The sequence below is a fragment of the Miscanthus floridulus genome, chromosome 9 (assembly GCF_019320115.1).
Source record: "Miscanthus floridulus cultivar M001 chromosome 9, ASM1932011v1, whole genome shotgun sequence".
Lineage (NCBI taxonomy): Eukaryota > Viridiplantae > Streptophyta > Magnoliopsida > Poales > Poaceae > Miscanthus > Miscanthus floridulus.
This window is the reverse complement of record NC_089588.1, coordinates 123,786,920-123,808,910: the sequence shown is the minus strand read 5'-3', so window position 1 is coordinate 123,808,910 and position 21,991 is coordinate 123,786,920. Positions and strand designations below refer to the sequence as shown.

Below are 21,991 nucleotides of genomic sequence, written 5' to 3'. Positions count from 1 at the left end.
AGAAAGTATGCGTTTATTTAAGGGTAAAAACGACGTAGCTGCTCAATGTTCCAGACGTTGGTGAAGACCTCACCGTCGATGGTTTTCAACTTGTAGGCGCCTGGCCGGAGTACTTCCACGATGACGTACGGCTCCTCCCAGGGCGGGAAGAGCTTGTGTCGGTCCTTGTTGCTCTGCACGAGGCAGAGAACCAGGTCCCCGATGCTGAAGGCTCGGTCCCACACTCGTCGGCTGTGGTACTGTCGTAGTGCCTGCTGGTACTTGGCCAAAAAGAGGAGGGCGACATTGCGAGCTTCGTCTAGCTGGTCCATGGCGTCTTCGTGGGATGCCTCGACTCCATATTCGTCGTATGCTCTGATTCTTGGCGCTCCATAGTCGAGGTCGGTTGGGAGGATGGCCTCAGAACCGTAGACCATGAAGAAAGCCGTGTAGCCAGTGGCCCGGCTGAGAGTTGTCCTTAGGCTCTAGAGCACCGCAGGGAGCTCGGCGACCCAGCGTGCGCCAAACTTGTTCAGCCAGTTGAAGATCTTGGGCTTGAGGCCCTGTAGGAGCATGCCATTTGCGCGCTCGACCTACCCGTTCGTTCGGGGGTGCGCGACAGTGGCCCAATCGACCCGGATGTGTTGTTCATCGTAGAATCAAAGGAATTTCTTATCGGTGAACTGTGTGCCGTTGTCCGTTATGATGGAGTTCGGTACTCCAAAGCGATGGATGATGTCGAGGAAGAACAGCACAGCTTGCTCGGACTTGATCACGGAGATCGACCGAGCTTCAATCCATTTTGTGAACTTGTCTATAGTGACAAGCAAGTGGGTGTAACCCCCGGGCGCCTTCTTGAGAGGCCCAACCAGTTCGAGCCCCTAGACCGCGAAGGGCCACGTGATGGGGATCATCTGGAGTGCCTGGGCCAGGAGATGAGTTTGTCGAGCGTAGTACTGGCACCCTTCGCAGGTGCGTACGATCTGCTCGGTGTCGGCTACTGTAATGGGCCAGTAGAAGCCCTATCGGAATGCGTTCCCAACCAAGATTCTAGGCGCGGCGTGGTGACTACAGACCCCTCCGTGGATATCGCTCAGCAAAAGCTTCCCCTGTTCGACGGGGATACAAAGCTGCAGGATCCCGGTGTGGCTTCGTTTTTAGAGTTCGCCCTCTACAAGAACGAAGGACTTGGCACGACATGCGAGCCGTCAAGCTTTCGTCTTGTCCGTCGGTAGCGTGTCATGGAGGAGGTAGTCGAGGTAGAGTGTTCTCCAGTCGTCCAGAGGGTCAGGCTCTATCGCTAGATCCTCTTCAAGCTCCATGACCTCGGGGCTAGACGGAGCCGTCGGTTGGTTAGCCCCCAAGGCTGGATCAGACGGGCCATCGTCGGCCTGTTCCGACCCTTCGTAGCGCATCGAGGGTTTGTGTTGGTCGTTGGCTTTCATATACTCTTTTTGTCTCAAAATAGAATTCATTCTCGCTTTCCGAGAAGTCAATTTTTTTTAACTTCGACCAATTATATATAAAAGAATATTAATATTTATAATACATAATTAGTATCATTACATAGACCATTGAATATATTTTCATAATAAACTTATTTGGAGATATAAATGTTGCACGTATTTTTTACAAACCTAATCAAAGTTGAGAAAGTTTGACCTGCACACATCCCATAACGACTTATATTTTGGGGCAGAGGAAGTATATGCTAATGGGAGTAGTCAACTGGAAGTCGTGATGAACAAAACAATACTTTCATATTATATGCTAATTGGAGCACGAAGAAATGCAGGGGAATGGACCTATATACGAATGGTGGGAATATTCGTTTACGAAATTGTAGAAGGTTAACCAGTCTCACCATGTATAACCTGCACATCTTTTATTTGGCACCACTGATGTTATCAAGGAGCAGCTACTTTTTAATTATAGGTCTGCATGCTGGAAACACTAAAATTAAGGGTCAACCTCATTGAGTCGTCTTGCTTGATCTTTGGCAATTATTTCCTTTCATGCATGATTATTGTTTCCTTCCATGCATGTGGCCTCAGGTGATCGATTTGTTTCCTTTAAAGCAGGCGTGGATCGCAGGAATGACAGTTTTTTTCTATCGCGCGGGGTATCGCATGGCCGGAAGAGAGGAGTCTTGCTTGATCTTTGCCAATTATTTTCTTCCATGCATGATTATTGTTTTCTTTCATGCATGTGGCCTCAGGTAATCGATTTGTTTCCTTGAAAGCAGGAGGGGATCGCAGGAATGACATTTTCTTTTTCTATCGCGCGGGGTATCGCATGGCCGGAAGGGAGGAGCGACCCAAAAAAAGTTGCACCAAAAAATAGTCTTACTTTTAGTCTTTTTAGTTGTAGGAGATAAGGAGAAATCTGCATGGATACATAACCATGAAAGCAACGTATGGGTAGCTGTTTATCACTACTATATGAAGGAGATTATAATTGGCGTGTGATTTGAAGGATCTGCGTGGACTTCATATTTTCACTAAAAATAGTAAAATACGACATCACTTTCTTTCGCTATTGATGGGTCCAGTTTTAGAAATTCCTAACTATATACAGAAAAAAACTATCCAGCATATATCTATAACTATATCTTAATTAATATTTTATATCTATCTATGTATCCCGATGCCCGCACGGGCATATTTGCTAGTTCTCATTCATTTACCTTGGAGCATGAAAGCCATAGATTTCCAGATGGCATTTTTTTATTGAACGAATCAATGTTGAATAAAAAAATATTACAAGTTATTTCAATTTCATATAAATTGTTCTAGGCTCAAAAGAAAGGTTTAGCTTCAAGAGAAAAATCCGACAATAAAACCAATGTTCCAGTAGCATTGACAGTGTTCCACAAAATAAAAAAGATGATACGGAAATTATATAGGAAGAATAAAAAGGAGAAAGAAAGAACAAAATTAATTCTTTCTAAATAATAATTTATATTCCTTATTAAAAACTTTCTTCTTCCTAATATTTGTACGAAGAAAAATAAGGAACAAACTTGACATAAAACCCTAAACCCGCAACGGGACTAAAGATAAAAGCTTTTTACCAGAAAAAAAAACGGGACTAGACACAAAACAAAAGTGAAAAAGGAAAATTATCTTAAAGGCTTTTGCGGATTGAGGAACGGCCCAGGGCGGCCCACCGGCGACACTTTCGTCTCTAGTCTCCCCCCGTTTCACCCCGTGTGCGCTCTCCCTCTCCCTCTCCCTCTCGGCGACGATTGGGCTAGCGCCGCCACCGCCGCGCTACGCCAGGTGCTGAGGTCTTCGAAGCGCCCGTCGCCAGGTCTTCGTAACCGCCCTCGCCGGAGACGAGCACCCTCCAAGTACGCCTGCCCTTCTCTTCCCTTCCTGCTGCGCGGGACCGGGCGCCCAAACCCTAACCTAAGCTATCTGGCTATTTGTCTCCCGATCTGTTCTAATTGCAACCTTATGCATCTATAATGCTTAGTTTTTTCTTGCAAAAAATTATCGAGTTTCCTTAACTGGTTCGGCTCCCCCTGAATTTTACTGGTTTGCAGGGCATTTGTGTTATGGTCGCAGCGTAGGTGGTGAGCCATTAGAAGGAGGGGGCAAGAAGAGTTGCCTGGCATGGCGGCTCAGGATGCCGCCGCAGCTGATTCTTCGGGCCCTCGGTTCGCTCCGGATGACCCGACGCTTCCTGCGCCTTGGAAAGCGCTGATTGATGGCGCGACGCTGTACTATTGGAACCCAGAGACGAATGTGACCCAGTATGAGAAGCCTACTGCAACTGCAGGGGTGCCCCCCTTGCCAGCAGGTCCTTCGCCGCCAACCCCTGCACAGGTTCCGGAACCTGCACCAGGGGCTTTTTCGCAGCCTAACGTGCAGTTTGGCCAAGCTGGCCAGGCAGGGCACCAGGAGCGTCCTGGCCAGGCAGCTTATCCTCCTCAGGCTGGCCAGCTTGGGCAGCAGCACACTCAACAGCCAGCTCAGCAGCATGTCATGGCTCAACACCAAGCTTCGTTTCAGCAAGTGCCATATCAGCAACAGCAGACGCACATGCCAAATCAGCCGCATCAGTACCACAGTGTGCATCCTCAACACATGCCGTATCAGCATGGTCCTTACATGCAACATCAGCAGCAACAGCAGGCTCCACCATATTCGTATCAGGCAGACCAGCAGCTACACATGCCACAAACTGCCTATAATCAAGCTCAGCAGCCACCAATGCCGCAAGCTGCCTACAATCAAGGTCAGAGTCAGCAGCCACCGATGCCGCAACCTTCCTACAATCAAGGTCAGAGTCAGCAGCCACCGATGCCGCAGCCTTCCTACAATCAAGGTCAAGTTCAGCAGCCACCGATGCCACAACCTTCCTACAATCAGGGTCAGCAATCCATGATACCACAGTCTGCCTACAATCAAGCTCAGCAGCCTCAAATTCTACATGGTGCTTATAATCAAAGCCAGCAGCCGCAGGGAGTTAGGATTCCTCAGAGTCAAGGGCAACATCCTCAACAATCTTTGAGCTTTCACCATCCTGCCCAAGCTTCGCAGTCACCGCAGGTTTCTCAACCTCAAGGACTTAAAATGCCATCTCAACAAGGTCAACTGCAGCATGGATTGCCATTCACTCAGCATGGAAAACCGCCACTGCCACTTGGGCAACAAAGTCCATTATTGAAGGATGATGATGGAGGAGTTCATGAAGGCAAGCGGACTGGCTTTTCATTACCACTTAGTCAGCAGCGTGGCCAGGCTCCTCTTCCAAATCAGCAGTTACCTTCTAGTCATCAACATCCTGGAGCCCTTAGTAGCCAGCCAAATATACCTGGAGTTGGTGGGCCGTTGTATCCTGCCAAGCATCTTCCTGGTGGATCATCCTCTGCTGAGATTAATAACATGGGTTTTATGAACTCACCTACTCAAATGCATCAAGGTGGAGCAGATACAAACTACCAGCAAAAACCAGTTAGTGGCCATGCAGCTCCAAATCATGTTGGTCCATCACCAATTCGACCTCCAATGGGTTTTGATACGGGTAATAGTGATGGTCACTTTGAAAGAGATGACCCTCACTCTTATGGAAGGTTTGATGGAACAAAGGCTCTCCAGCAGCAGCCAAAGCTTGCTCCTCTCCCAACTTCACAAAATCCTACGGTAATAATCTTTGGTACAGTAATGCTAAATCTTAGTGAAGCCAAAAGCTCACCCATATACTGCCTAAATTTATGTCCTACCATGACAGTAATAAGCTATAAACTTTCTTGTACATTATAAAGTCTGATGATATTTCCGCACCATTTCAATGGAACTCTTTGTAAAAATGTTGGCAACAATGCCCATTAGCTTTCTGATATATTCAATGCTTTCTATATATTATGCTCATGCTAACCTCAATTCTAAAGTTCTAACCATTCACTCTGATTTGCGTAAACTTTTGCGGCAGGGCATGCATAATGGACTGCCTTATCCTCGTCCAGACAATTTTGGTGGTTATAACATGGCACCTCCACATTCAGTACCAAATCCACATAATCTTGGTCCATCGCCTATTGGAACTTCAGTGAGGCCACCGTCAAGTATGTTTGCTCCTCCAGATTTTCCAAGCGTATCTTCAGCTGATGCATACCGTCAACACCATGAAGTCACTGCCATGGTAAGGAGTTGATTGCATGGACATATTTTGTCGCAAAACTAAGACACAGTTTACAACTTCTAATTTCTCCAGAGGCTGTTTGCCATTGTACTTAAACATTCTGGAAATGCTGTTCCACATGTGGTTTTTAACGTACTCCGTATCTCTGAATAATTTAATAACCCATTTGCATAATAGAGGTACTGGTTGATATCTAACATTTACATGACTAAAAAATATTTTTTATGGCACACGTATCTGACATTGCAAGCATGATGTATACATCTCTGGCCAACTGCCACTCAAGAAAACCGGACAGAGGTATAGTCTAATTTGTTTTGCACAGAGAAATACATTCGAGGTACCAAAAGCTCATAAAGCCTGAGAAGTGCACTTCTGCAGTTGGACATATTTTAGTATGCCCTGTTCCCTTATGTATAGCTCAGTAACAGGGTATTTCAGAATATTTCTCTTGGTTTACAAGTTCATTTTCTTGTTTAGTTAGACTGCTACCTGTTTATTTATTATTCTTTTATACTGTCACCTGTTGATTATTTATATTTTGACTCCTATTTTTTTATTATCCAGGGTGAGAACGTTCCTGCTCCGTTTATGACATTTGAGGCTACTGGATTCCCTCCAGAGATTCTGAGAGAGGTATGTCTTGTTTAGTTGTACTTGTGGATCCATGGATGAATTATCTACAAATTTATCTTAACTTAGAAATTCTTGACAATGTGGGCCACTGAAAATGATATCTTTGAAATGGAAAATTATCTTCTCTCGTAGTGAGCACATTGTATGATATTGCTCACTGATGTAGCACAATGGATTTGCGGTGATGCTGAGTGCCCTAATACAACGATTAGTTTTCAATTTCTGGGCACTGTAGTGAAATACTTGTGGCTATTTTCTGCTGACAAGTATTGGGAGGATTGATGTTGTTTCAGATTATAAAATGTGGCTGAGGCTTCCTGCTTCTTGTCTCTGCCACTGAATCAACAAAGAGCTTCTTCATGCCTTGAGTTGCTTAAGTAAGCAGCCATATTCACCTAGGATAGAATTTAACCACTTTCTCATTGTTTGCAACCATTTTTTAGTCGCTATGGAAAATACCAATTATCTGCTGCAGGTGGGCATGCACTTATGATGCTTATTCATTTTTTTTTTTCATTTCAGATCCATGCAGCAGGCTTTTCAAATCCCACTCCAATTCAAGCTCAGACATGGCCTGTTGCACTGCAAAACCGGGACATAGTAGCTATTGCCAAGACAGGGTCTGGAAAGACGCTGGGGTACCTAATTCCTGCTTTTATACATCTGAGGAGATGCCACAATAATCCGATGTTGGGTCCTACGGTATTGGTTTTGGCCCCTACTCGCGAGCTTGCTTCACAAATACAAGACGAAGTAGTTAAGTTTGGTCAATCATCTAGAGTTTCCTGCACAGTAAGTTCTGACCTGATATCTTTTATTATGGCCTTATCTTGCATAGAATAATTAAGCATTGATCACAACCAATTGTAGTCCTGAAACTTTGTGCACATTTTTTCTGTTTTGTAAGACAATGCATAATAATTAAGTTACTGGATATCAAATGTTAATAATGTGATGTGTAGACTTTAAAACATAGAGTCATAGACTCAAGTGTTGTTCTTCAAAAAGTTTATGATAGCTTCACCTTTAGAAAGGTCGATTGTGATGTATAGACTTTAAAACATAGTCACAGACTCAAGTATTGTTCTTCAAAAAGTTTATGATACCTTTAGAAAGGTCGATCGGCTGAGGCGGCTATCAGGGCACTAGGCTAGCTTGAGCACCTACCTAGGCCTAGCGTGTTTTTATAGTAGTTATCTTAGAAAATGAACTCGTGTGGTTCTGAACAATATTGCTGTGCATCGATCATTCAAGATTTCTGTACCTAAGTGCCTTGTAGAATGTGTATTATTTCTGGTACTATGTTTACTAATGACATGTCACATTTCTTACATTGAAATCATCATTGATGTGTTCTTTTTCAGTGCCTATATGGTGGAGCTTCAAAGGGCCCTCAGCTAAGAGAACTTGAGCGTGGAGCAGATATTGTGGTAGCAACACCAGGACGTCTTAATGATATTCTGGAGATGAAGAAGATTAGCCTCCATCAGGTTTCATTACTTGTGCTTGATGAAGCAGACCGTATGCTTGACATGGGGTTTGAGCCACAAATACGGAAGATTGTGGATGAGATTCCTAATACTAGACAGACTCTAATGTACACTGCCACTTGGCCAAAGGAGGTTACAAAAATAGCTGGGGATTTACTAAGAGATCCTGTCCAGGTCAACATTGGCAGCATCGATGAACTTGTTGCCAACAAATCCATCACTCAGGTATTCTAGTGAAATTATGATTGTTTCTTTTCATACTTTATGCTTTGCCTTTCTTTAGGATGCAGAGTCCTTGAAGTGCCATTGCTGACTGGTATCAGAATTTCTATTATTGTTAAGTAGTTTGGAAAAGCATTCTTTGGCACCTAATTACTATGTGTCAGCCTTTATCTGTAATTATATTATGTGGTCGTTTATAGGATGATCCATTTCTAAGGCTCCTGTTTGTTTGCAGTATGTAGAGGTGGTTCCGCCTATGGACAAGCAGCGGCGCCTAGAGCAGATTCTTAGAGATCAAGAAAGGGGCTCAAAAATCATAATATTTTGCTCGACTAAGAAGATGTGTGACCAGCTTGCTCGCAGCATTGGTCGCAATTTTAATGCTGTAAGCATTCATGGTGATAAATCACAGGCCGAAAGAGATAATGTTCTCAATCAGTTTCGAACTGGCAGGGCTCCAATATTAGTAGCCACAGATGTTGCTGCTCGTGGACTTGATATCAAAGATATCAGGTGAGGCTTATTTGATTGTGAGATATTAAATCCTTAAAATATTTCAATGTTCAATATTACCTTACTGAACACTGACAAATTTCTGTTGCTCACTTGTACTGCACCATGTGTTTTTTCCAGAGTGGTAATCAATTATGACTTTCCAACTGGGATAGAGGACTATGTGCATCGCATAGGGCGTACAGGAAGAGCTGGCGCTACTGGTATCTCGTACACTTTTTTCTGTGAACAAGATTGGAAATATGCTGGTGATTTGGTGAAACTCTTGCAAGGTGCCAACCAGCATGTCCCTCCACAGCTGCAAGACATGGCTGCACGCAGTGCTTCTGGAGGTCCAAGAAACCAGGCTGCTGGGATGAGCCGCTGGGATGGGCCTGGTGGTCGTCGTTTTGAACTTGGTGCTGGTGGCCCTGTTGGTTATGGTGGTGTCAGGGAGGGTCCTGGAGGTTTCGGTGGTCGTGAGGGCCCGGGTGGATTTGGTGTTCGAGAAAGCCCAGCCATGTTTGGTGACGGGGAAGGCCCTGATGGCTTGGGTGGCCGGGCTGGCCCTCGTGGTTTCGGTGGCCGGGAAGGCCCTGGTGGCTTGGGTGGCCATGAGGGCCCTGGTGGCTTTGGTGGCCGGGAACGGGAGGGTCCTGGTGGCTTTGGTGGCAGAAAGGGCCCAGGTGGCTTTGGTGGACGAGATGGCCCTGGGTCAGGTGGTTTTGGTGGTAGAGGGGAGCGTGGATCTGGTGGTTTTGGCAGTAGAGGCAGAGCAAGCCCTGGGGGCTTTGGTGGACGTGGTGGCAGGGGCGATTCTCCTGGTTTTGGTGGGCGTGGCAGGGGTGATTTTTCTGGATTTGGTGGGCGTGGCAGGGGTGATTCTCCTGGTTTTGGTGGACGAGGTAGGGGAGATTTTTCTGGTGGACGTGGTGGCAGGGGGCGTGGATTTGGCGGGAGGGGGCGTTCTGACCGAGGCCCACATGACCGGTTTGTCTCAGATGGACGGGTACGATATGATAACCGTCGAGGATTTGGAGACAAAGGTAGGGATCGGAGCTACAGCCGCAGCCCAGATAGAGTCCGGTCACGGGGTTATGACAGAAGAAGTGATAGCAAGAGCATTAGTAGGAGCAGGAGCCGCAGCAGGAGCTGGTCACGCAGCAGGAGCCACAGCAGGAGCTGGAGCCGTAGTCGGAGCCGCAGCAGCAGCCGGAGTCGCAGCAGGAGCAGGAGCCGTGACCATGGGGCAGCACCGGAGCGCAGGCCACGAGCAAGATCTGGTTTCGATGTGCTGCCTCCTGCATCTGGAGCAGCCGGACCTGCACCTGTCCCTGTACCTGGACCAGCAGCACCACCTGTTCCTGCTCTCGCTCCTCAACAATCACTGGCCGATACATCTTCAATGTCGCCAATGTCTCCTGGTGGCCTAGTCCAGCCAGCTGCTGCTGCACCGTTGATATGTGGTGGGAATGACAACAACTTTGGCGGCACACCGGCTGGCCAGCCTTTCCAAGGGACTGATGCTGCATTCCCCAGTTTTCCTGCAGGCGAAACATTTCCAGGCGCAGCAGTTCAGCAGGCCGCTCCTGATGTATAATGAGTTGAACGATATCTAGTGCACTGCCCCTTTTCTCCCTATTTAATCTGGTGTACAATAGGAGAAATGAGTTTCCGGGTAGTAGTTTATATGACTAAAATCAGTTTTTCCACAATTTCTGATGATCTCGTGGTGAATTGACGTATGGATATTGTGTGCTCTTGTGCTGAATACATGACAAGGAGAGTGGTCAATTGCAACTATGTTTTGTTGTGTTTTTTTTCGTTTCATTACAATTTTTGTGTTTCTTTGAAATTTTTGTTGTTTTATCTATATATTCTGTTGTTTCAACGGATTTTGCGTAGAATTGCACTCCCTGGTCTGCATTCTAATTTTTGTTTATTACCCAGCTAAATTCAGTCTGTTTAACGGGTTTTCAGCGACACACGAGGTCAATACAGACTATTGTAGTTCAAAAATTAATGGCAAGCCTGTGTACATTTTTCAAATTTCTTTGAAAATTAGATGTTCCCTCCACACGAGGTCAATACTGAATTGTTGATTCGTGTTCTATTTTTTTTAGTTTCTGCTAAATTCTGTTTGTTTGACGGGTTTTTCTGGCATACGCGAGGTCAATTCAATTTTTTTGGAGTTTTGAGAAAAATATTCGCAAACATGAGTTCAAAACAACAGACGATTAAATTTTGCGCAAAATCAAAAGGATTTTCTGCAGCGGTCGTGTCGCTCGTTCGTTCTAGAGTCACTGACAATGTGTCCTGGTCTCCCGCGATCCCATCCGTCTCCGACCATTCAGTGGGGCCTACTTGTCATAGACACCCCTCTCCGCTGCTCGCCGTTCCACTCCACTGCTGGAACTTTCCCTTCGTCCTCTGCTGTATCCGCCTCTCCCCTGCCGCCGTCGACACCCACGCTCCTGCCGTCGCCTCCGTCTCCAGCACCCCCCTACCCATCCCGTGCCACCCGCAACTCGCCTCCACCTTCGCCCGCGCCGTCCCGGGTTCCCCTCCGCGCGCGGCTCCGAACCCCGAAGTAGCGGGGAAGACATGGCCGCGGCACCGTCGCGGGCACTCGCCGCCGACAAGAGGTCGCATCCGCTTCGCCTCCTTATTCTTCTTCCCAGTTGTATCTCCTTGTATTTCCATTGGGTTCAGTTGGTGCTCCCCAACTACAAGGGTTGAAGGTTTATCTCTGCAGGTGGGGGTTTGCTGCTGCTGCTGCGGCTCCGGGGAGGCCGCCGGCCGTGGGGGTTGTTGAGGCGGCCCCGAAGCCCACTAACTTGCCAACCCAGAGGTGAAATTTCTTTTCCCTGGCGTAAATCATCATCTGGAGATGCCATTCCTAGTTGAATTGGGGGTTTTAAATTGTGTTTATCACTATCACCCACTGGGGTTTCATTCCAGAGTCGGTTGTTCCCTTTCCAATGTTTATGTGTTTATATAACTTGACAATGATTCTTATCGTTGATGGATGGTGGCACAGTTAGTTTTGCACTACTGTTAAGTAAAATAAAGGAAGTAAGTTGGGCTAGTCATATGTATGCTTTCGTATTTTTTGTCCCTTGATTGAAATAATGGTCCCGATTTTGTCAAGTAACTATGCTGGCTTAGATGCATAAGCTGTGTTGATTCAGTGTCAAAATGGTAGTCTTTAAGCCGCCATTGGGATCCCTTGTGTGTATTGTCTGGGTAAATACTAAATACTAGTTTAAACAATTTTTGACTGTTTCCCTGTGATTGCTGTTTAGCAATATCCCCTTAATTCTGAATTGTGTTCAGTAGTCATGTTGGCTTTAATGCACGAATAGTATTGAGTCATGAGAATCCGTTTTTTTTTCCTGATCTAGACATTTTTTACCGTTTCCCTGTACCCTGTTGGTGATATTTTGCTATCTGATGGGATGTTGGAATGGATGCAGGGGTGCTCTCCCATGGGTCAACAGGCCAATGCCTCCAGCACCAAATGCATGGGGTTCATCATCACTCCTATCTCTCAAGAAGGGTGAAGGTTCTGGGTCATTTTTGAACATCAATGACCGCCCCTCTTCTTCAGGAAGCTCAAGCACGTCGACAGATGAAAGTGACTTGCTCGACTCACCTGTTGCTTGTGGTCTAGCTTCACATGATTCTGTAACTGCGATAAGCCGTTCTCAAAGCACAGAATTAAGATCAGGAAGCTGGAAATTTGCACATTCTCAAGTTTCTTTCTTGGATGTTCTGAAAGCCCCATTAAGGACTATTGCCAAAAAGGTATGCATTCCATATGGTATTCCCGTTGTCAGGTAACTGAACACATCTAATCCAATAATATGTTTTGCCAATGCAGAGGTTTACATCACACAGAAAGGGGTTTACCATATGTGCAGATGATTTACCGGTACTTGATTCGAAGAACTCTCAGTCAAATGGTCAACAAGGTGTCTACATGTACCACCAGATTATCTTGCCTAAAGTGTGCTTATAGTTTATGCAGTTACATATCTAAAATCATAATTTTTCCCTACAATAAACTGTATTCTTGATAAATTTATGTTAGTGGTGCTAAATGCTTTGTCAGTTCCATATAGTTTATTTAATAAACCTACAACACATGTTCTTTACACTTGGTGCCTTCTCATTTGCAGGCCATAGTTTTCAAGGGCGATCATATTTTAGCTCTGTTGTTATTGCGGCACGAGATGAACAAAGAAAGATCCCGTTAACTGGTACGCAGCTTGTTCGCTGATTCTCACCCATTATTTTATATTTCATAACTTAGGTTATCATAGAATTTTTCTTTCATACAATTTTACTTTCGTTTCCATATGATGAGATATATTTGTTTTGTCAGGAGGTGATCCTGTTTCTACTGCAAATTTCTCTTGGGAACCAAAACAGGCTCAACTACATGCTACACAAACTCCTGATATATGTATGCCGCCTCCATGTATTGATTACTGGCATCCTCCTCCTGATCACCCTCCTGACAGGAATGGAATTTGTCTCGGAGGAGTGGTATCATATGGTCCGTGCAATCCTGCAGACAAGACTGTCAGCTTCCCTGTTGAATCATTTACTCATGATGGTCAATCCGTTCTGAACCAGGGGGGAGAAGAAAGGCATGGTCCACATGGTGTTTATCACCCAAAAAACAATGATTCCTGTTATGCTAATGTGCCTGTTGATACTTTTGTCAAAAGTTTACCTCATCTCATACTTGAAAAGGTCAAAGATAACCATTCAGATGCACTTGAGAAGCAACCTGTCATCGAGAAGGATGTGGCACTGTTAGAGAAAATAAATTGTCTACCTCATCACATACTTGGAAAGGTCAAAGGTAACCATTCAGATGCACTTGAGAAGCAACCTGTCATCAAGAAGAATGTGGCACTGTTAGAGAAAATTAAGTGTCTGAACATCAAACTAGAAATCTTTGTGCCCGTAACATGCCAGAAATATCTTTGTGCAAGGAATCCAAGGTTGAATGCCCCAAAAGCCTCAATTTAAAAGCAGATCATGTAGCAAATGATGTTCCCTTTAGCGCTGCCACCAGTTATATCACCTCTGCCTTTGATATGGCTAATTCTGTTTCTGAAAGATGTAATCATGTGTTGGTTGGTACATCAAATATGTCTGCTATTCTTGTAACGCCGGTATGGTGCCCGTGCCAGTGGCAGCGATGATGGCCGGCTTGGCCTGCTGCAGCAGCCACTGCACGGTCTCGCCGTCGGACTTGTTGGAGCTCTGCCTGCTGCCTCCGCTCCCCGGGCTACGCCACCACCTGCAGCTGCTGCTGTTGCTCCTTCCCTCCGCCGCCCCCGTCCTGCTGCGGCGGCCGGTGAATTTGGATTTGCAGGTGGTGCTGCGCCGGCTGCTGCTGCTACCGGGAGGGGGTGCCGGGCAAGCCGCCTCTGTCCCCACCGCGAGCGGCACCTTCGAGATCCGGCTCCAGAGATTTGCGTCATCTCTCTCTCGAGACGCTTATTTGCGTTTCGGTTCGGCTTGAACGCAAAATGCATCCTCTATTTGGGTCATCTGTTGGAGTGTGTTTTTGGTACCTAAAACACTGTGAACGACCTATTTTGCGTTTGGGTTGTGTTGTCGGAGACAGTCTTAATTCATAATGAAAGAGATATGTCTAACGGTTTTAACAATGCACTGGCGAGGACAAGAGATATCATTACTAGGTCTAACTTTGAACCAGTAGTGATAACTCTACTGTCAGGTTCCTATACCCCTCATTAGCGCAAGAAGGTTAGGACCCTGTTTTTTTTGGTATAAAATACATTTAACTTAGGCTCACGTCTGTGTCCTACACTCTCTCTCTCCCCTCATCCCCTCCCTTCATTTCTCTCTCTCCCTCTCCACTATGCTTAGTAACACAAAGCAACCAGCCCATTGGCATAATGCTCTACGACACGAGGGCTGGTAGTGCAAGGTGAGCCTCATGGCGCCACGAGCCATAAGGGGCATGGATCAAGCTGCCTCAATCCTTGAATCGTGTGGATCCAACTAGGGAGGCCTTGTTCTATGAGCTAATCACTACACCACAACACCGCTTCATCGTCAGACATCTGACGCTAAAAATTATATTTGGCGATGGATGATCTGACACTAAAGATAACTCAAAGACCATCTAACGCTAAATCCTCATTTAACGATTTAGTGTTTGTTGCTATAGGTATTCATATTTAGCGTCGCTAAAGCCAAGTGTACAGTCAATCTGTCTGTCGCTAAAGAAAATGGGCCCCACCCACCGTGACAAAACCTAGGTCCTTTCCCAAATCCTAAACGCAGCCGCCGCCGTCTCTTCTTTCCTCTCCCACCCGACGCTCGCACCTCGCGACCTCGCCCCGACCGCCGTCGACGGAAACTGGCACAAGCGGTGCGCGACTGCTCTCCTCCTTCTCCTCCGCCGCTCATGCCCTCGTCTTCCCTTCCTCTCTCCCTCTTTCCCGGCGTCGCGGCGTGCCTGTCGGGCCCTAGCGTCGCTGCCTCACCGTGCGGCGCGCTGCCTAGGCGACGACGCCGCTGCCTCCAGTAGGCACCGCCGGTGGCCGTAGCTACGGGTTCCTCCCGATGCGGCTTGCTCCTGCCAGTCCGCGTCTCCTCCACTGCTCACGAAACCCTAGATGCCTGTCCTCATCTCTTCCCCACGGTTAAGGATGGAGGCGATGGACACAGGTCAGGTGACACAGCGGAGCAGAGCAGCCATGTAGCAACCACCCAGTGATTTGAACCAGGTACGTAATAGCTATGTTCTTTATCTGATGCATATGAAGATCGATTTGCTTCATTTATGCCCTCGAGTCAGTGCCTGCTGGTTGTCTTATTTGATTTTATATGCATGTAAAGATCGATTCATGTTAGAATAAGGTACTCCGGCGAGTCTAATAAAACCTGGACTCTACAAAATTAGATGTTTTTTACTTATATACACTAGGTTATACCCATATCTGAGTGAGATTATAGCCTACATACCTCCATTATTTCCTTTCAATGAGGTCCTTATTTCTTAAAATAGTGTGGATTAGCTTTCAGAAATAGGGATACATGGGTAGTTTCTATTAGGTACCAATATATCCTTAAAAAAACAGATGGATGTAGTGTCATATTCAAATCACAACAGCTACTCCTATCATGGAGTAATACAGTTCTTGCTAAATGAGGTTAAACTGACCATGAAACACATCATTGTGGTATCTTGTGGGGGACATCCATTTTAGTATGTATCAGCTAAGCCTAATAAAGTCTGCCTTGTATGACGTTTGATTGACGAAAAAAATAGCAAGTGTTTTGTTTCAGCAAGTTACACTGATTACTTTCTGTTTTTGGATATGGTTGGCTGTTCTTAAGATACCAATAATTCTTTGTTTTTAGCGCTACGCCAGCAATGGAACACTACCTTTACCTGATAGAAAGCTAACTTGTGTTGTTTATATTCTGTTTTATACCTGCCTGTCAATGAATTTTACTGTTTGGGTGAGTTATAGTGGTGTGGTGATCCATGAACGTTTTCTATTTATTTCAGTTGTACCAGACTACCAGGACACCATATCTATAGTTTGTTGTCAATCTCATATTGATACATACTGTCCGGCTCATTCATCCTCTCCTTTTTTTTATATTGATGGCATGTTGGGAAGGCGGGAGAACACTGGAGAACATGGAACCATGCGCGTAAGATGAACATGTATTAGTACTCGACGCATCTAACAGGCCATTTGATCCTGATGAGGCTGTTTTTAGGTGGACTTCGAAGGAGGTGATTTATTGTTTATTTATTTATAGCCTAATCCAACATCAGCCAGGAGTTTATTGACCTCAGTCTTACGGGCCAATGGTTTCTCTAGGTTTATTGTGAATTTGCCAGATGCATCGAATAGGACAAAAAATCTTTGTGTAATGCTAGCCAGGGAAGATTTGCCAGATGACGTTGATCTAAAAGCTATAGCTATCTTGATAGGAGGATACTCAGGTAGTGATTTCAAGGTATATTACTACTAATGCGATGAATTTGTTATGGCACCTATTTTTACGATCAAATATTGATTGTTGTTAATCTCTTGACTGATTATTTCGAGAATCTGTGTGTTACTACTGCTCATCATCCTACTAGGGAGATTCTTGAAAAGGAGAAGAAGGTTTGTTTAGCCTTTTGAGTTTCCATGTGATCCGTACTCGTAGGAGGATACATTGATGGACGAAACAAACTAACTTATGGTGTTGATTTGGATCATATTCGATGGCTAGGTGTGCTGCAGGTGATAAATAAAACAAGCCTATTTATCTAAGTTGGTGCATTCCATTTCTTTTTTATTCATGTAATGTTTGAAATTTTCATTTCTTATTGCTATCATGCTTCTTGTACTTGTAGAGGATAGTTATTGGATACTTTGTAGCAGCAATCAGAGATTTGGCTTGTCAACAATAATTTGGTCGATTCACCTGTATCATTTGTGAAGAAATACTTCATGGAGTGGTTAGTCAATATGGGCAGCATTTTAATTTGGAGAAAGATTGTTTCTATGTTTTTATTCTTTTAAAAATCCTTATTCACCATTTCAGTAATGTACACTTGAACTTCTGGCCTAGTTCTTCACTATGATTATTTCCCTTGGTTCAATAAAGTGAACTCTGCCTTCAAGTTATATTTCCTGTAACTCAGAACAACCTGTCTAGTTATCTGTTAGCAATGCTATCCTTTATTTATGCAAGCTTTGAAATTCTGGACTATGGCAGAGAGTCTTGCACATGAAGTCTGCAACTCCACATCAATTTCTTTTGGAAGGCTGAAAATCAAGCAGCCAAACAGCAGTCTGGACCTTTCGGTAACTTATTTATGCAAGCTCAGTTTTAGGTAAAGGCACAATGCATTTCCAGTGCTAATGCTAGACATCTATTGGTTGATTTAACTTGCCTGTTAATGGAAATTAGTAAAATTATTTGAGAAAAAAATAGAAGATTATGTGAGCATAGGTAGCTTGTTTTTCAATAATATATCTGCTTAGTCATTTGCACCCTTTGATCTGATTACTTTTTTGGGACCTGATCTCATCCTTGGAAGAAGGTTCGTTATTGTACTAGCTTCCCTTCTACTGGCCTCAAATCCTAGTCTAGTAGTTGGTTAGTCCTCAATCTATTTTTTTTTCTTTTGCATGGGCATTGCATCTGGTTCAGGCTGCAGATTGCATGCAACATGGCATTATTAATCTGACTATCTGAAGCAAATTTTGGTACTTGTACAGAAGGTGGGACAGGGGAAGTGTTGTCTTCACTTATATTTTCTTGAGCTGCAATCGTTGACCTCAGATTTGTCCAGGTGCTGCAGCCATCTCCTGCTAGCCCTCACTTAAATGATAGGCATTTTGAATAGCCGATAAATTTTCATCTGTGATATCTTGCCTTATATCACTTATAACTGATGACTTTATTCTCATGAAAACATTGAGACTTCAGCTGTTGCAAAATTAGTTGCATAATGTTACCCAATTGGGATTGGAGAAAACATCCAGTGGACTACTTGTGTGTGATAAACTGCTTGTCACTACCACTACCGGAGACTGGCTCTTTGCCGAGTGCCACGTGGTTTGCCGAGTGTTTTTTTTCGGGCACTCGGCAAAGACGCCTTTGCCGAGTGTTTTTTTTGACACTCGGCAAAGAGGCTCTTTGCCGAGTGTTTTTTTTAACACTCGGCAAAGAGCTTATTTGCCGAGTGTTATTTTTTTGACACTCGGCAAAGAAAATTTCAAAGCACATTTTGAAGCAGTAAATTAATTCAAATAAAAAAGTTTTCAACTACAAAGCTGTATAACTCATCAAGATGTACAATGTTTGTTTTGGTCTTTTCTTCATACGACAAAGTGAAAATAAATTTGTTCACAAATCTAACATATCTCTCTGGTAGTTTATGAAACTACAAGAGAGATATATAAGATTTGTGAACAATGTTAGAACGACCATGTCGGATGAACATATGACCAAACAACCAAAATAAACTTTGTAGATCTCGAAAAGTTATGAAACTTTGTAATTGGCAACTTTTTGATTTGAAAACATCTTGTCATGCAAAACTGCGTTTGAATTTCAAAATTTTAAAATTCGAACTTTCCAAACAACCTCGGATGAAAAAACAACCAAAATAAACTCTGTAGATCTTGAAAAGTTATGAAACATTGTAGTTGACAACTTTTTGATTTGAAAACATTTTGTCATGCAAAACTGTGTTTGAATTTCAAAATTTTAAAATTCAAATTTTGTAAACGACCTCGGATGGAAAAACTTTCTAAACTAAAAGTGTAGATCTCGAAAAGTTATGAAACTTTGTAGTTTACAACTTTTTTATTTGAAAACATCTTGTCATGCAAAACTGTGTTTGAATTTTAAAATTTTAAAATTCAAATTTTGTAAACGACCTCGGATGGAAAAACTTCCTAAACTAAAAGTGTAGATCTCGAAAAGTTATGAAACTTTGTAGTTTACAACTTTTTTATTTGAATTCATTTATGACCTTAAACATGCAATTTACACTCGGTTTAGTATAATATATTGGGAACTAAAACGGAATTCAGACACAAGTGAGATTGTGGTGTAGTGGTAGAGGAGGTACGTGCACAGCGGGAGGTCTCGGGTTCGAATCGCGCCGGCCACGTAGCCATGAAATTCACGCGAAAAATGTCGGAGATGGGTGGGCGCTGGCCGGTGGGGGCCTCCATCGATTAAAAAAAAATTCTATTTTTTTTTGGGTAAAAATCCCATTTTTTTCGGGTTTTTTTCGGTTTCAACTTTGCCAAGTGTCGGGCACTCGGCAAAGGCTTTGCCGAGTGCCCGATAAAAGACACTCGGCAAAATTGGCTTTGCCGTCACTGTTTTTGGCGAGTGCTGTTCGCCGAGTATTACACTCGGCGAACCATTTGCCGAGTGTTTTATGTATTTTGCCGAGTGTTTCGGACACTCGGCAAACTACAGGAGTCCGGTAGTGTACTAGCTGTTCAATTGGTCTATAGAAAATTTGTTACTGCTAATATCAAGTTAATTTCGTACTGCTTTGGCTATTGGTTGGAATGCTGGTTAGTACTAGTTGTTAGTTACTGTTTTAGCAAGCTGTACTTGAGGTATGATTCTGCTTTGGTGAATTATCTGATTACAACCTTATGCCCAAAAATATGCACGAATCGTACTGGTACTTTTTTTGTAGCTCATTTACCAGCTTGCAACTAGACCATTCTGAACTTGTTATGTTCCTACAAGTATTGGTTTACTATATATATGCAACAAACATGAATATAACTCTTGTATCTATTGCACTGCATCGGGTGGTGGAACATTCAAGTACATTAGATATTCATATGCCATGCAACAATCATACATTTGTTTCGTAACATTATAGAGAGTAGAGAGCTACACCAACTGTTTGCATATGTTGGTAGCAGATATAACAACAGGCCACCTTTTATATTACAGATGCTGCTCTACTCTGGTACTTCAGAGAAATAGAGAGTAGAGAACAGCGATGGCATACACAACTCACAACGACCAAGAGTAATAGTAGCTCCTTAGGACGAGCTTTCACCACCATCCTGGCCCACACTATTTGCCCATACGGTATGACATGGAAAACTGGTGGGCTACCAGGCTTGCTGCCGAGGAGCCTGAAGGAGAGGTGCTCGGGATCCCACTGGGAAGTATCGGTGTGGCAAATGACAGCCACGGTGACAAAGCTGCCACCACGGACTCCCTCCATCTCAACCATGTACAGCCTAGCCGGGCCCGTGTCATGGCACCTGTACACGGTGTACGGGTACACCACGTCGTGGCACGAAACAAATCGGGACCCCACCTCAGGGCGCACGGCATGGATGGCATAGGGTTGCCAGGGTGCCCTAGAGCGAGAAAGCATGGACATCACTCGACGAATGTCATGGGCTCCAAGCGTTTTCGTGGCCCCCTGTAACAGGGCCTCCAGCGACATGGCGCAGAACTTGGGCTCCCCAACGGGAGACGGCGCCTCGCACATGCTCAATGTCTTCTCCATGTCCGCAGCTTGTGGGGAGCCCGTCGTGACTCCAAGCCAGGCAACGATGTCTGGTAGTGCTCGCATGGAGAATGGGATGGAGTCTGCGGCACTCCGTGGCAGCATCCCCAATGGGGCTCTCCGTGCCGGTGGGAAGTAGAAAGGCAGGCTCCGGCCGACCTACAGCGCCTCCTTGTGGAAGAACACTGCACTGTTGTTCATCTTAGCTCCGTCACCTCTAGCCAGCATATGTGAATGGCCCTCGTCATCACCGGAAGACCTTGTGGCAGATTTATGCGGCGATGGATATCGCTTGTTTCTATAGGTAGAGTAATAGTAAGGCCATTGCTGGGAGAGTTGTTCTGGGATGTCATCAGTGGTGGGAGGCTTGTGTGATGAAGGTCTCTTGTTGTTATTGGTAGAATAATAATAAGGCCATTGTCAGGATAGTTGTTCTGCGGTTTCAATGGTAGAGGTAGGCTTGTGTCAAAATGGTCCCTTGTTGCTATAGGCAGAGTAATAATAAGGCCATTGTCGGGATCGTTGTTCTGCGGTTTCACCAGTAGAGGTAGGTTTGTGTGAAAATGGTCCCTTGTTGCTATAGGTAGAGTAATAATAAGGCCATTGCCGAGAGAGTCATTCTGTGATGTCATTAGTGGTGGGAGACTTGTGTGATGGTCTCTTGTTGTTGTAGGTAGAGTAATAATAAGGCCATTGCCGAAAGAGTCGTTCTGTTGTAACACCCAAAAAATTGCAACATTTCCAAATAGGAATAAATTGATTTAATTAAGCAATTGCCCAGTGCTCCCTCCCACTCCCTCACCACTCCTTCCCCTGCGTGGACCAAGCCAGCCCATTGTTTCCCTCCTTATCCTCTCTCCTTTCCCTTTCACTCTCTCGGCCCAAGTCGCACAGCACTAGCCCGAAGGCAGCAGCCGCGCGCCCGCACTCTCCAACTTACATCGATAGGTGGGGTCCACTGTCAGATCCGTTCCTGTCCTCTCGACGTATCCTTCCCAAACTTTGACCGTGTTCGTGTCCATGTCCGTCATGCCTCCTCTCTGTCGCGTGCCCCCTACGCAGCCCGGCCCCTTAAATAGCAGCCCCCTGTGCCCGCTTTGTCCCTCGCCTAACCCTAGACTAGCCACCGCACCGCCTGTGCCCTAGCGTCGCCGTCCCGCATCCACCGAGAAGGAGCCTGACGTCGCCGCGTTGCCTAGTTGGTTCTCTGTCATGGTAAGATCATCTACGAGCATCGCGTGAAGTTCCCAAGCACGCAGAACCCCTTCACGCCCACTCTCTCAGTCTGCGTCGCCTTGAACCGCTACGCTGATGCTCCGCAGTCACCATAGCTTGTCGCCAGCTCGCTTTGCTCGCTATTAGTCATGCAAGTCGTGTAATCGAGTTCGTCTTAGCCCTATCCATCTTTTTGTGCCAAATTAGAGTCAAATTAGGGGTCGTAGTGTTTTTGCCC

General features: G+C 45.0%; 2 protein-coding genes and 1 pseudogene across 4 annotated transcripts; 2 read left to right on the top strand and 1 right to left on the bottom strand.

Moving 5' to 3' along the window:
- The first annotated feature begins 3,150 nt into the window (after nt 1-3,150).
- Nucleotides 3,151-10,271, top strand: LOC136484220 (DEAD-box ATP-dependent RNA helicase 40-like). Of its 3 annotated transcripts, none has more exons than XM_066481445.1 (8): nt 3,151-3,331; nt 3,527-5,129; nt 5,419-5,628; nt 6,196-6,264; nt 6,787-6,966; nt 7,629-7,979; nt 8,212-8,489; nt 8,610-10,271. In XM_066481445.1, exons 2-8 carry the CDS (start codon nt 3,597-3,599, stop codon nt 10,066-10,068), a joined length of 4,080 nt encoding a protein of 1,359 aa, XP_066337542.1. In that variant the 5' UTR covers nt 3,151-3,331; nt 3,527-3,596; the 3' UTR covers nt 10,069-10,271. The 3 variants fall into 3 exon arrangements, with proteins under 3 accessions (XP_066337542.1, XP_066337541.1, XP_066337540.1); XM_066481444.1 differs by having other exon boundaries at nt 6,787-7,020; XM_066481443.1 differs by having other exon boundaries at nt 6,787-7,056.
- Nucleotides 10,272-10,855: 584 nt separating this feature from the next.
- Nucleotides 10,856-13,632, top strand: LOC136482860 (uncharacterized). The gene is made up of 6 exons (XM_066480034.1): nt 10,856-11,113; nt 11,224-11,319; nt 11,945-12,275; nt 12,352-12,442; nt 12,650-12,730; nt 12,856-13,632. The coding sequence occupies exons 1-6, from the start codon at nt 11,073-11,075 to the stop codon at nt 13,509-13,511; spliced, it is 1,296 nt and encodes a 431-aa protein (XP_066336131.1). The 5' UTR covers nt 10,856-11,072; the 3' UTR covers nt 13,512-13,632.
- A 6,324-nt stretch (nt 13,633-19,956) lies between these two features.
- Nucleotides 19,957-20,739, bottom strand: LOC136480821 (protein RAFTIN 1A-like; annotated as a pseudogene).
- Between the last annotated feature and the right edge of the window lie 1,252 nt (nt 20,740-21,991).

What these genes read in the sequence shown, in the direction of transcription:
- LOC136484220 (XM_066481443.1), top strand. Translation starts at nt 3,597, where the DNA reads ATGGCGGCTCAGGATGCCGCCGCAGCTGATTCTTCGGGCCCTCGGTTC. An exon ending in CATCTAGAGTTTCCTGCACA is followed by an intron (nt 7,057 to 7,628) that starts GTAAGTTCTGAC and finishes GTTCTTTTTCAG; the next exon opens with TGCCTATATGGTGGAGCTTC. An exon ending in CTTGATATCAAAGATATCAG is followed by an intron (nt 8,490 to 8,609) that starts GTGAGGCTTATT and finishes TGTTTTTTCCAG; the next exon opens with AGTGGTAATCAATTATGACT.
- LOC136482860 (XM_066480034.1), top strand. Translation starts at nt 11,073, where the DNA reads ATGGCCGCGGCACCGTCGCGGGCACTCGCCGCCGACAAGAG. An exon ending in GCACTCGCCGCCGACAAGAG is followed by an intron (nt 11,114 to 11,223) that starts GTCGCATCCGCT and finishes TTATCTCTGCAG; the next exon opens with GTGGGGGTTTGCTGCTGCTG. An exon ending in TAAGGACTATTGCCAAAAAG is followed by an intron (nt 12,276 to 12,351) that starts GTATGCATTCCA and finishes TTGCCAATGCAG; the next exon opens with AGGTTTACATCACACAGAAA.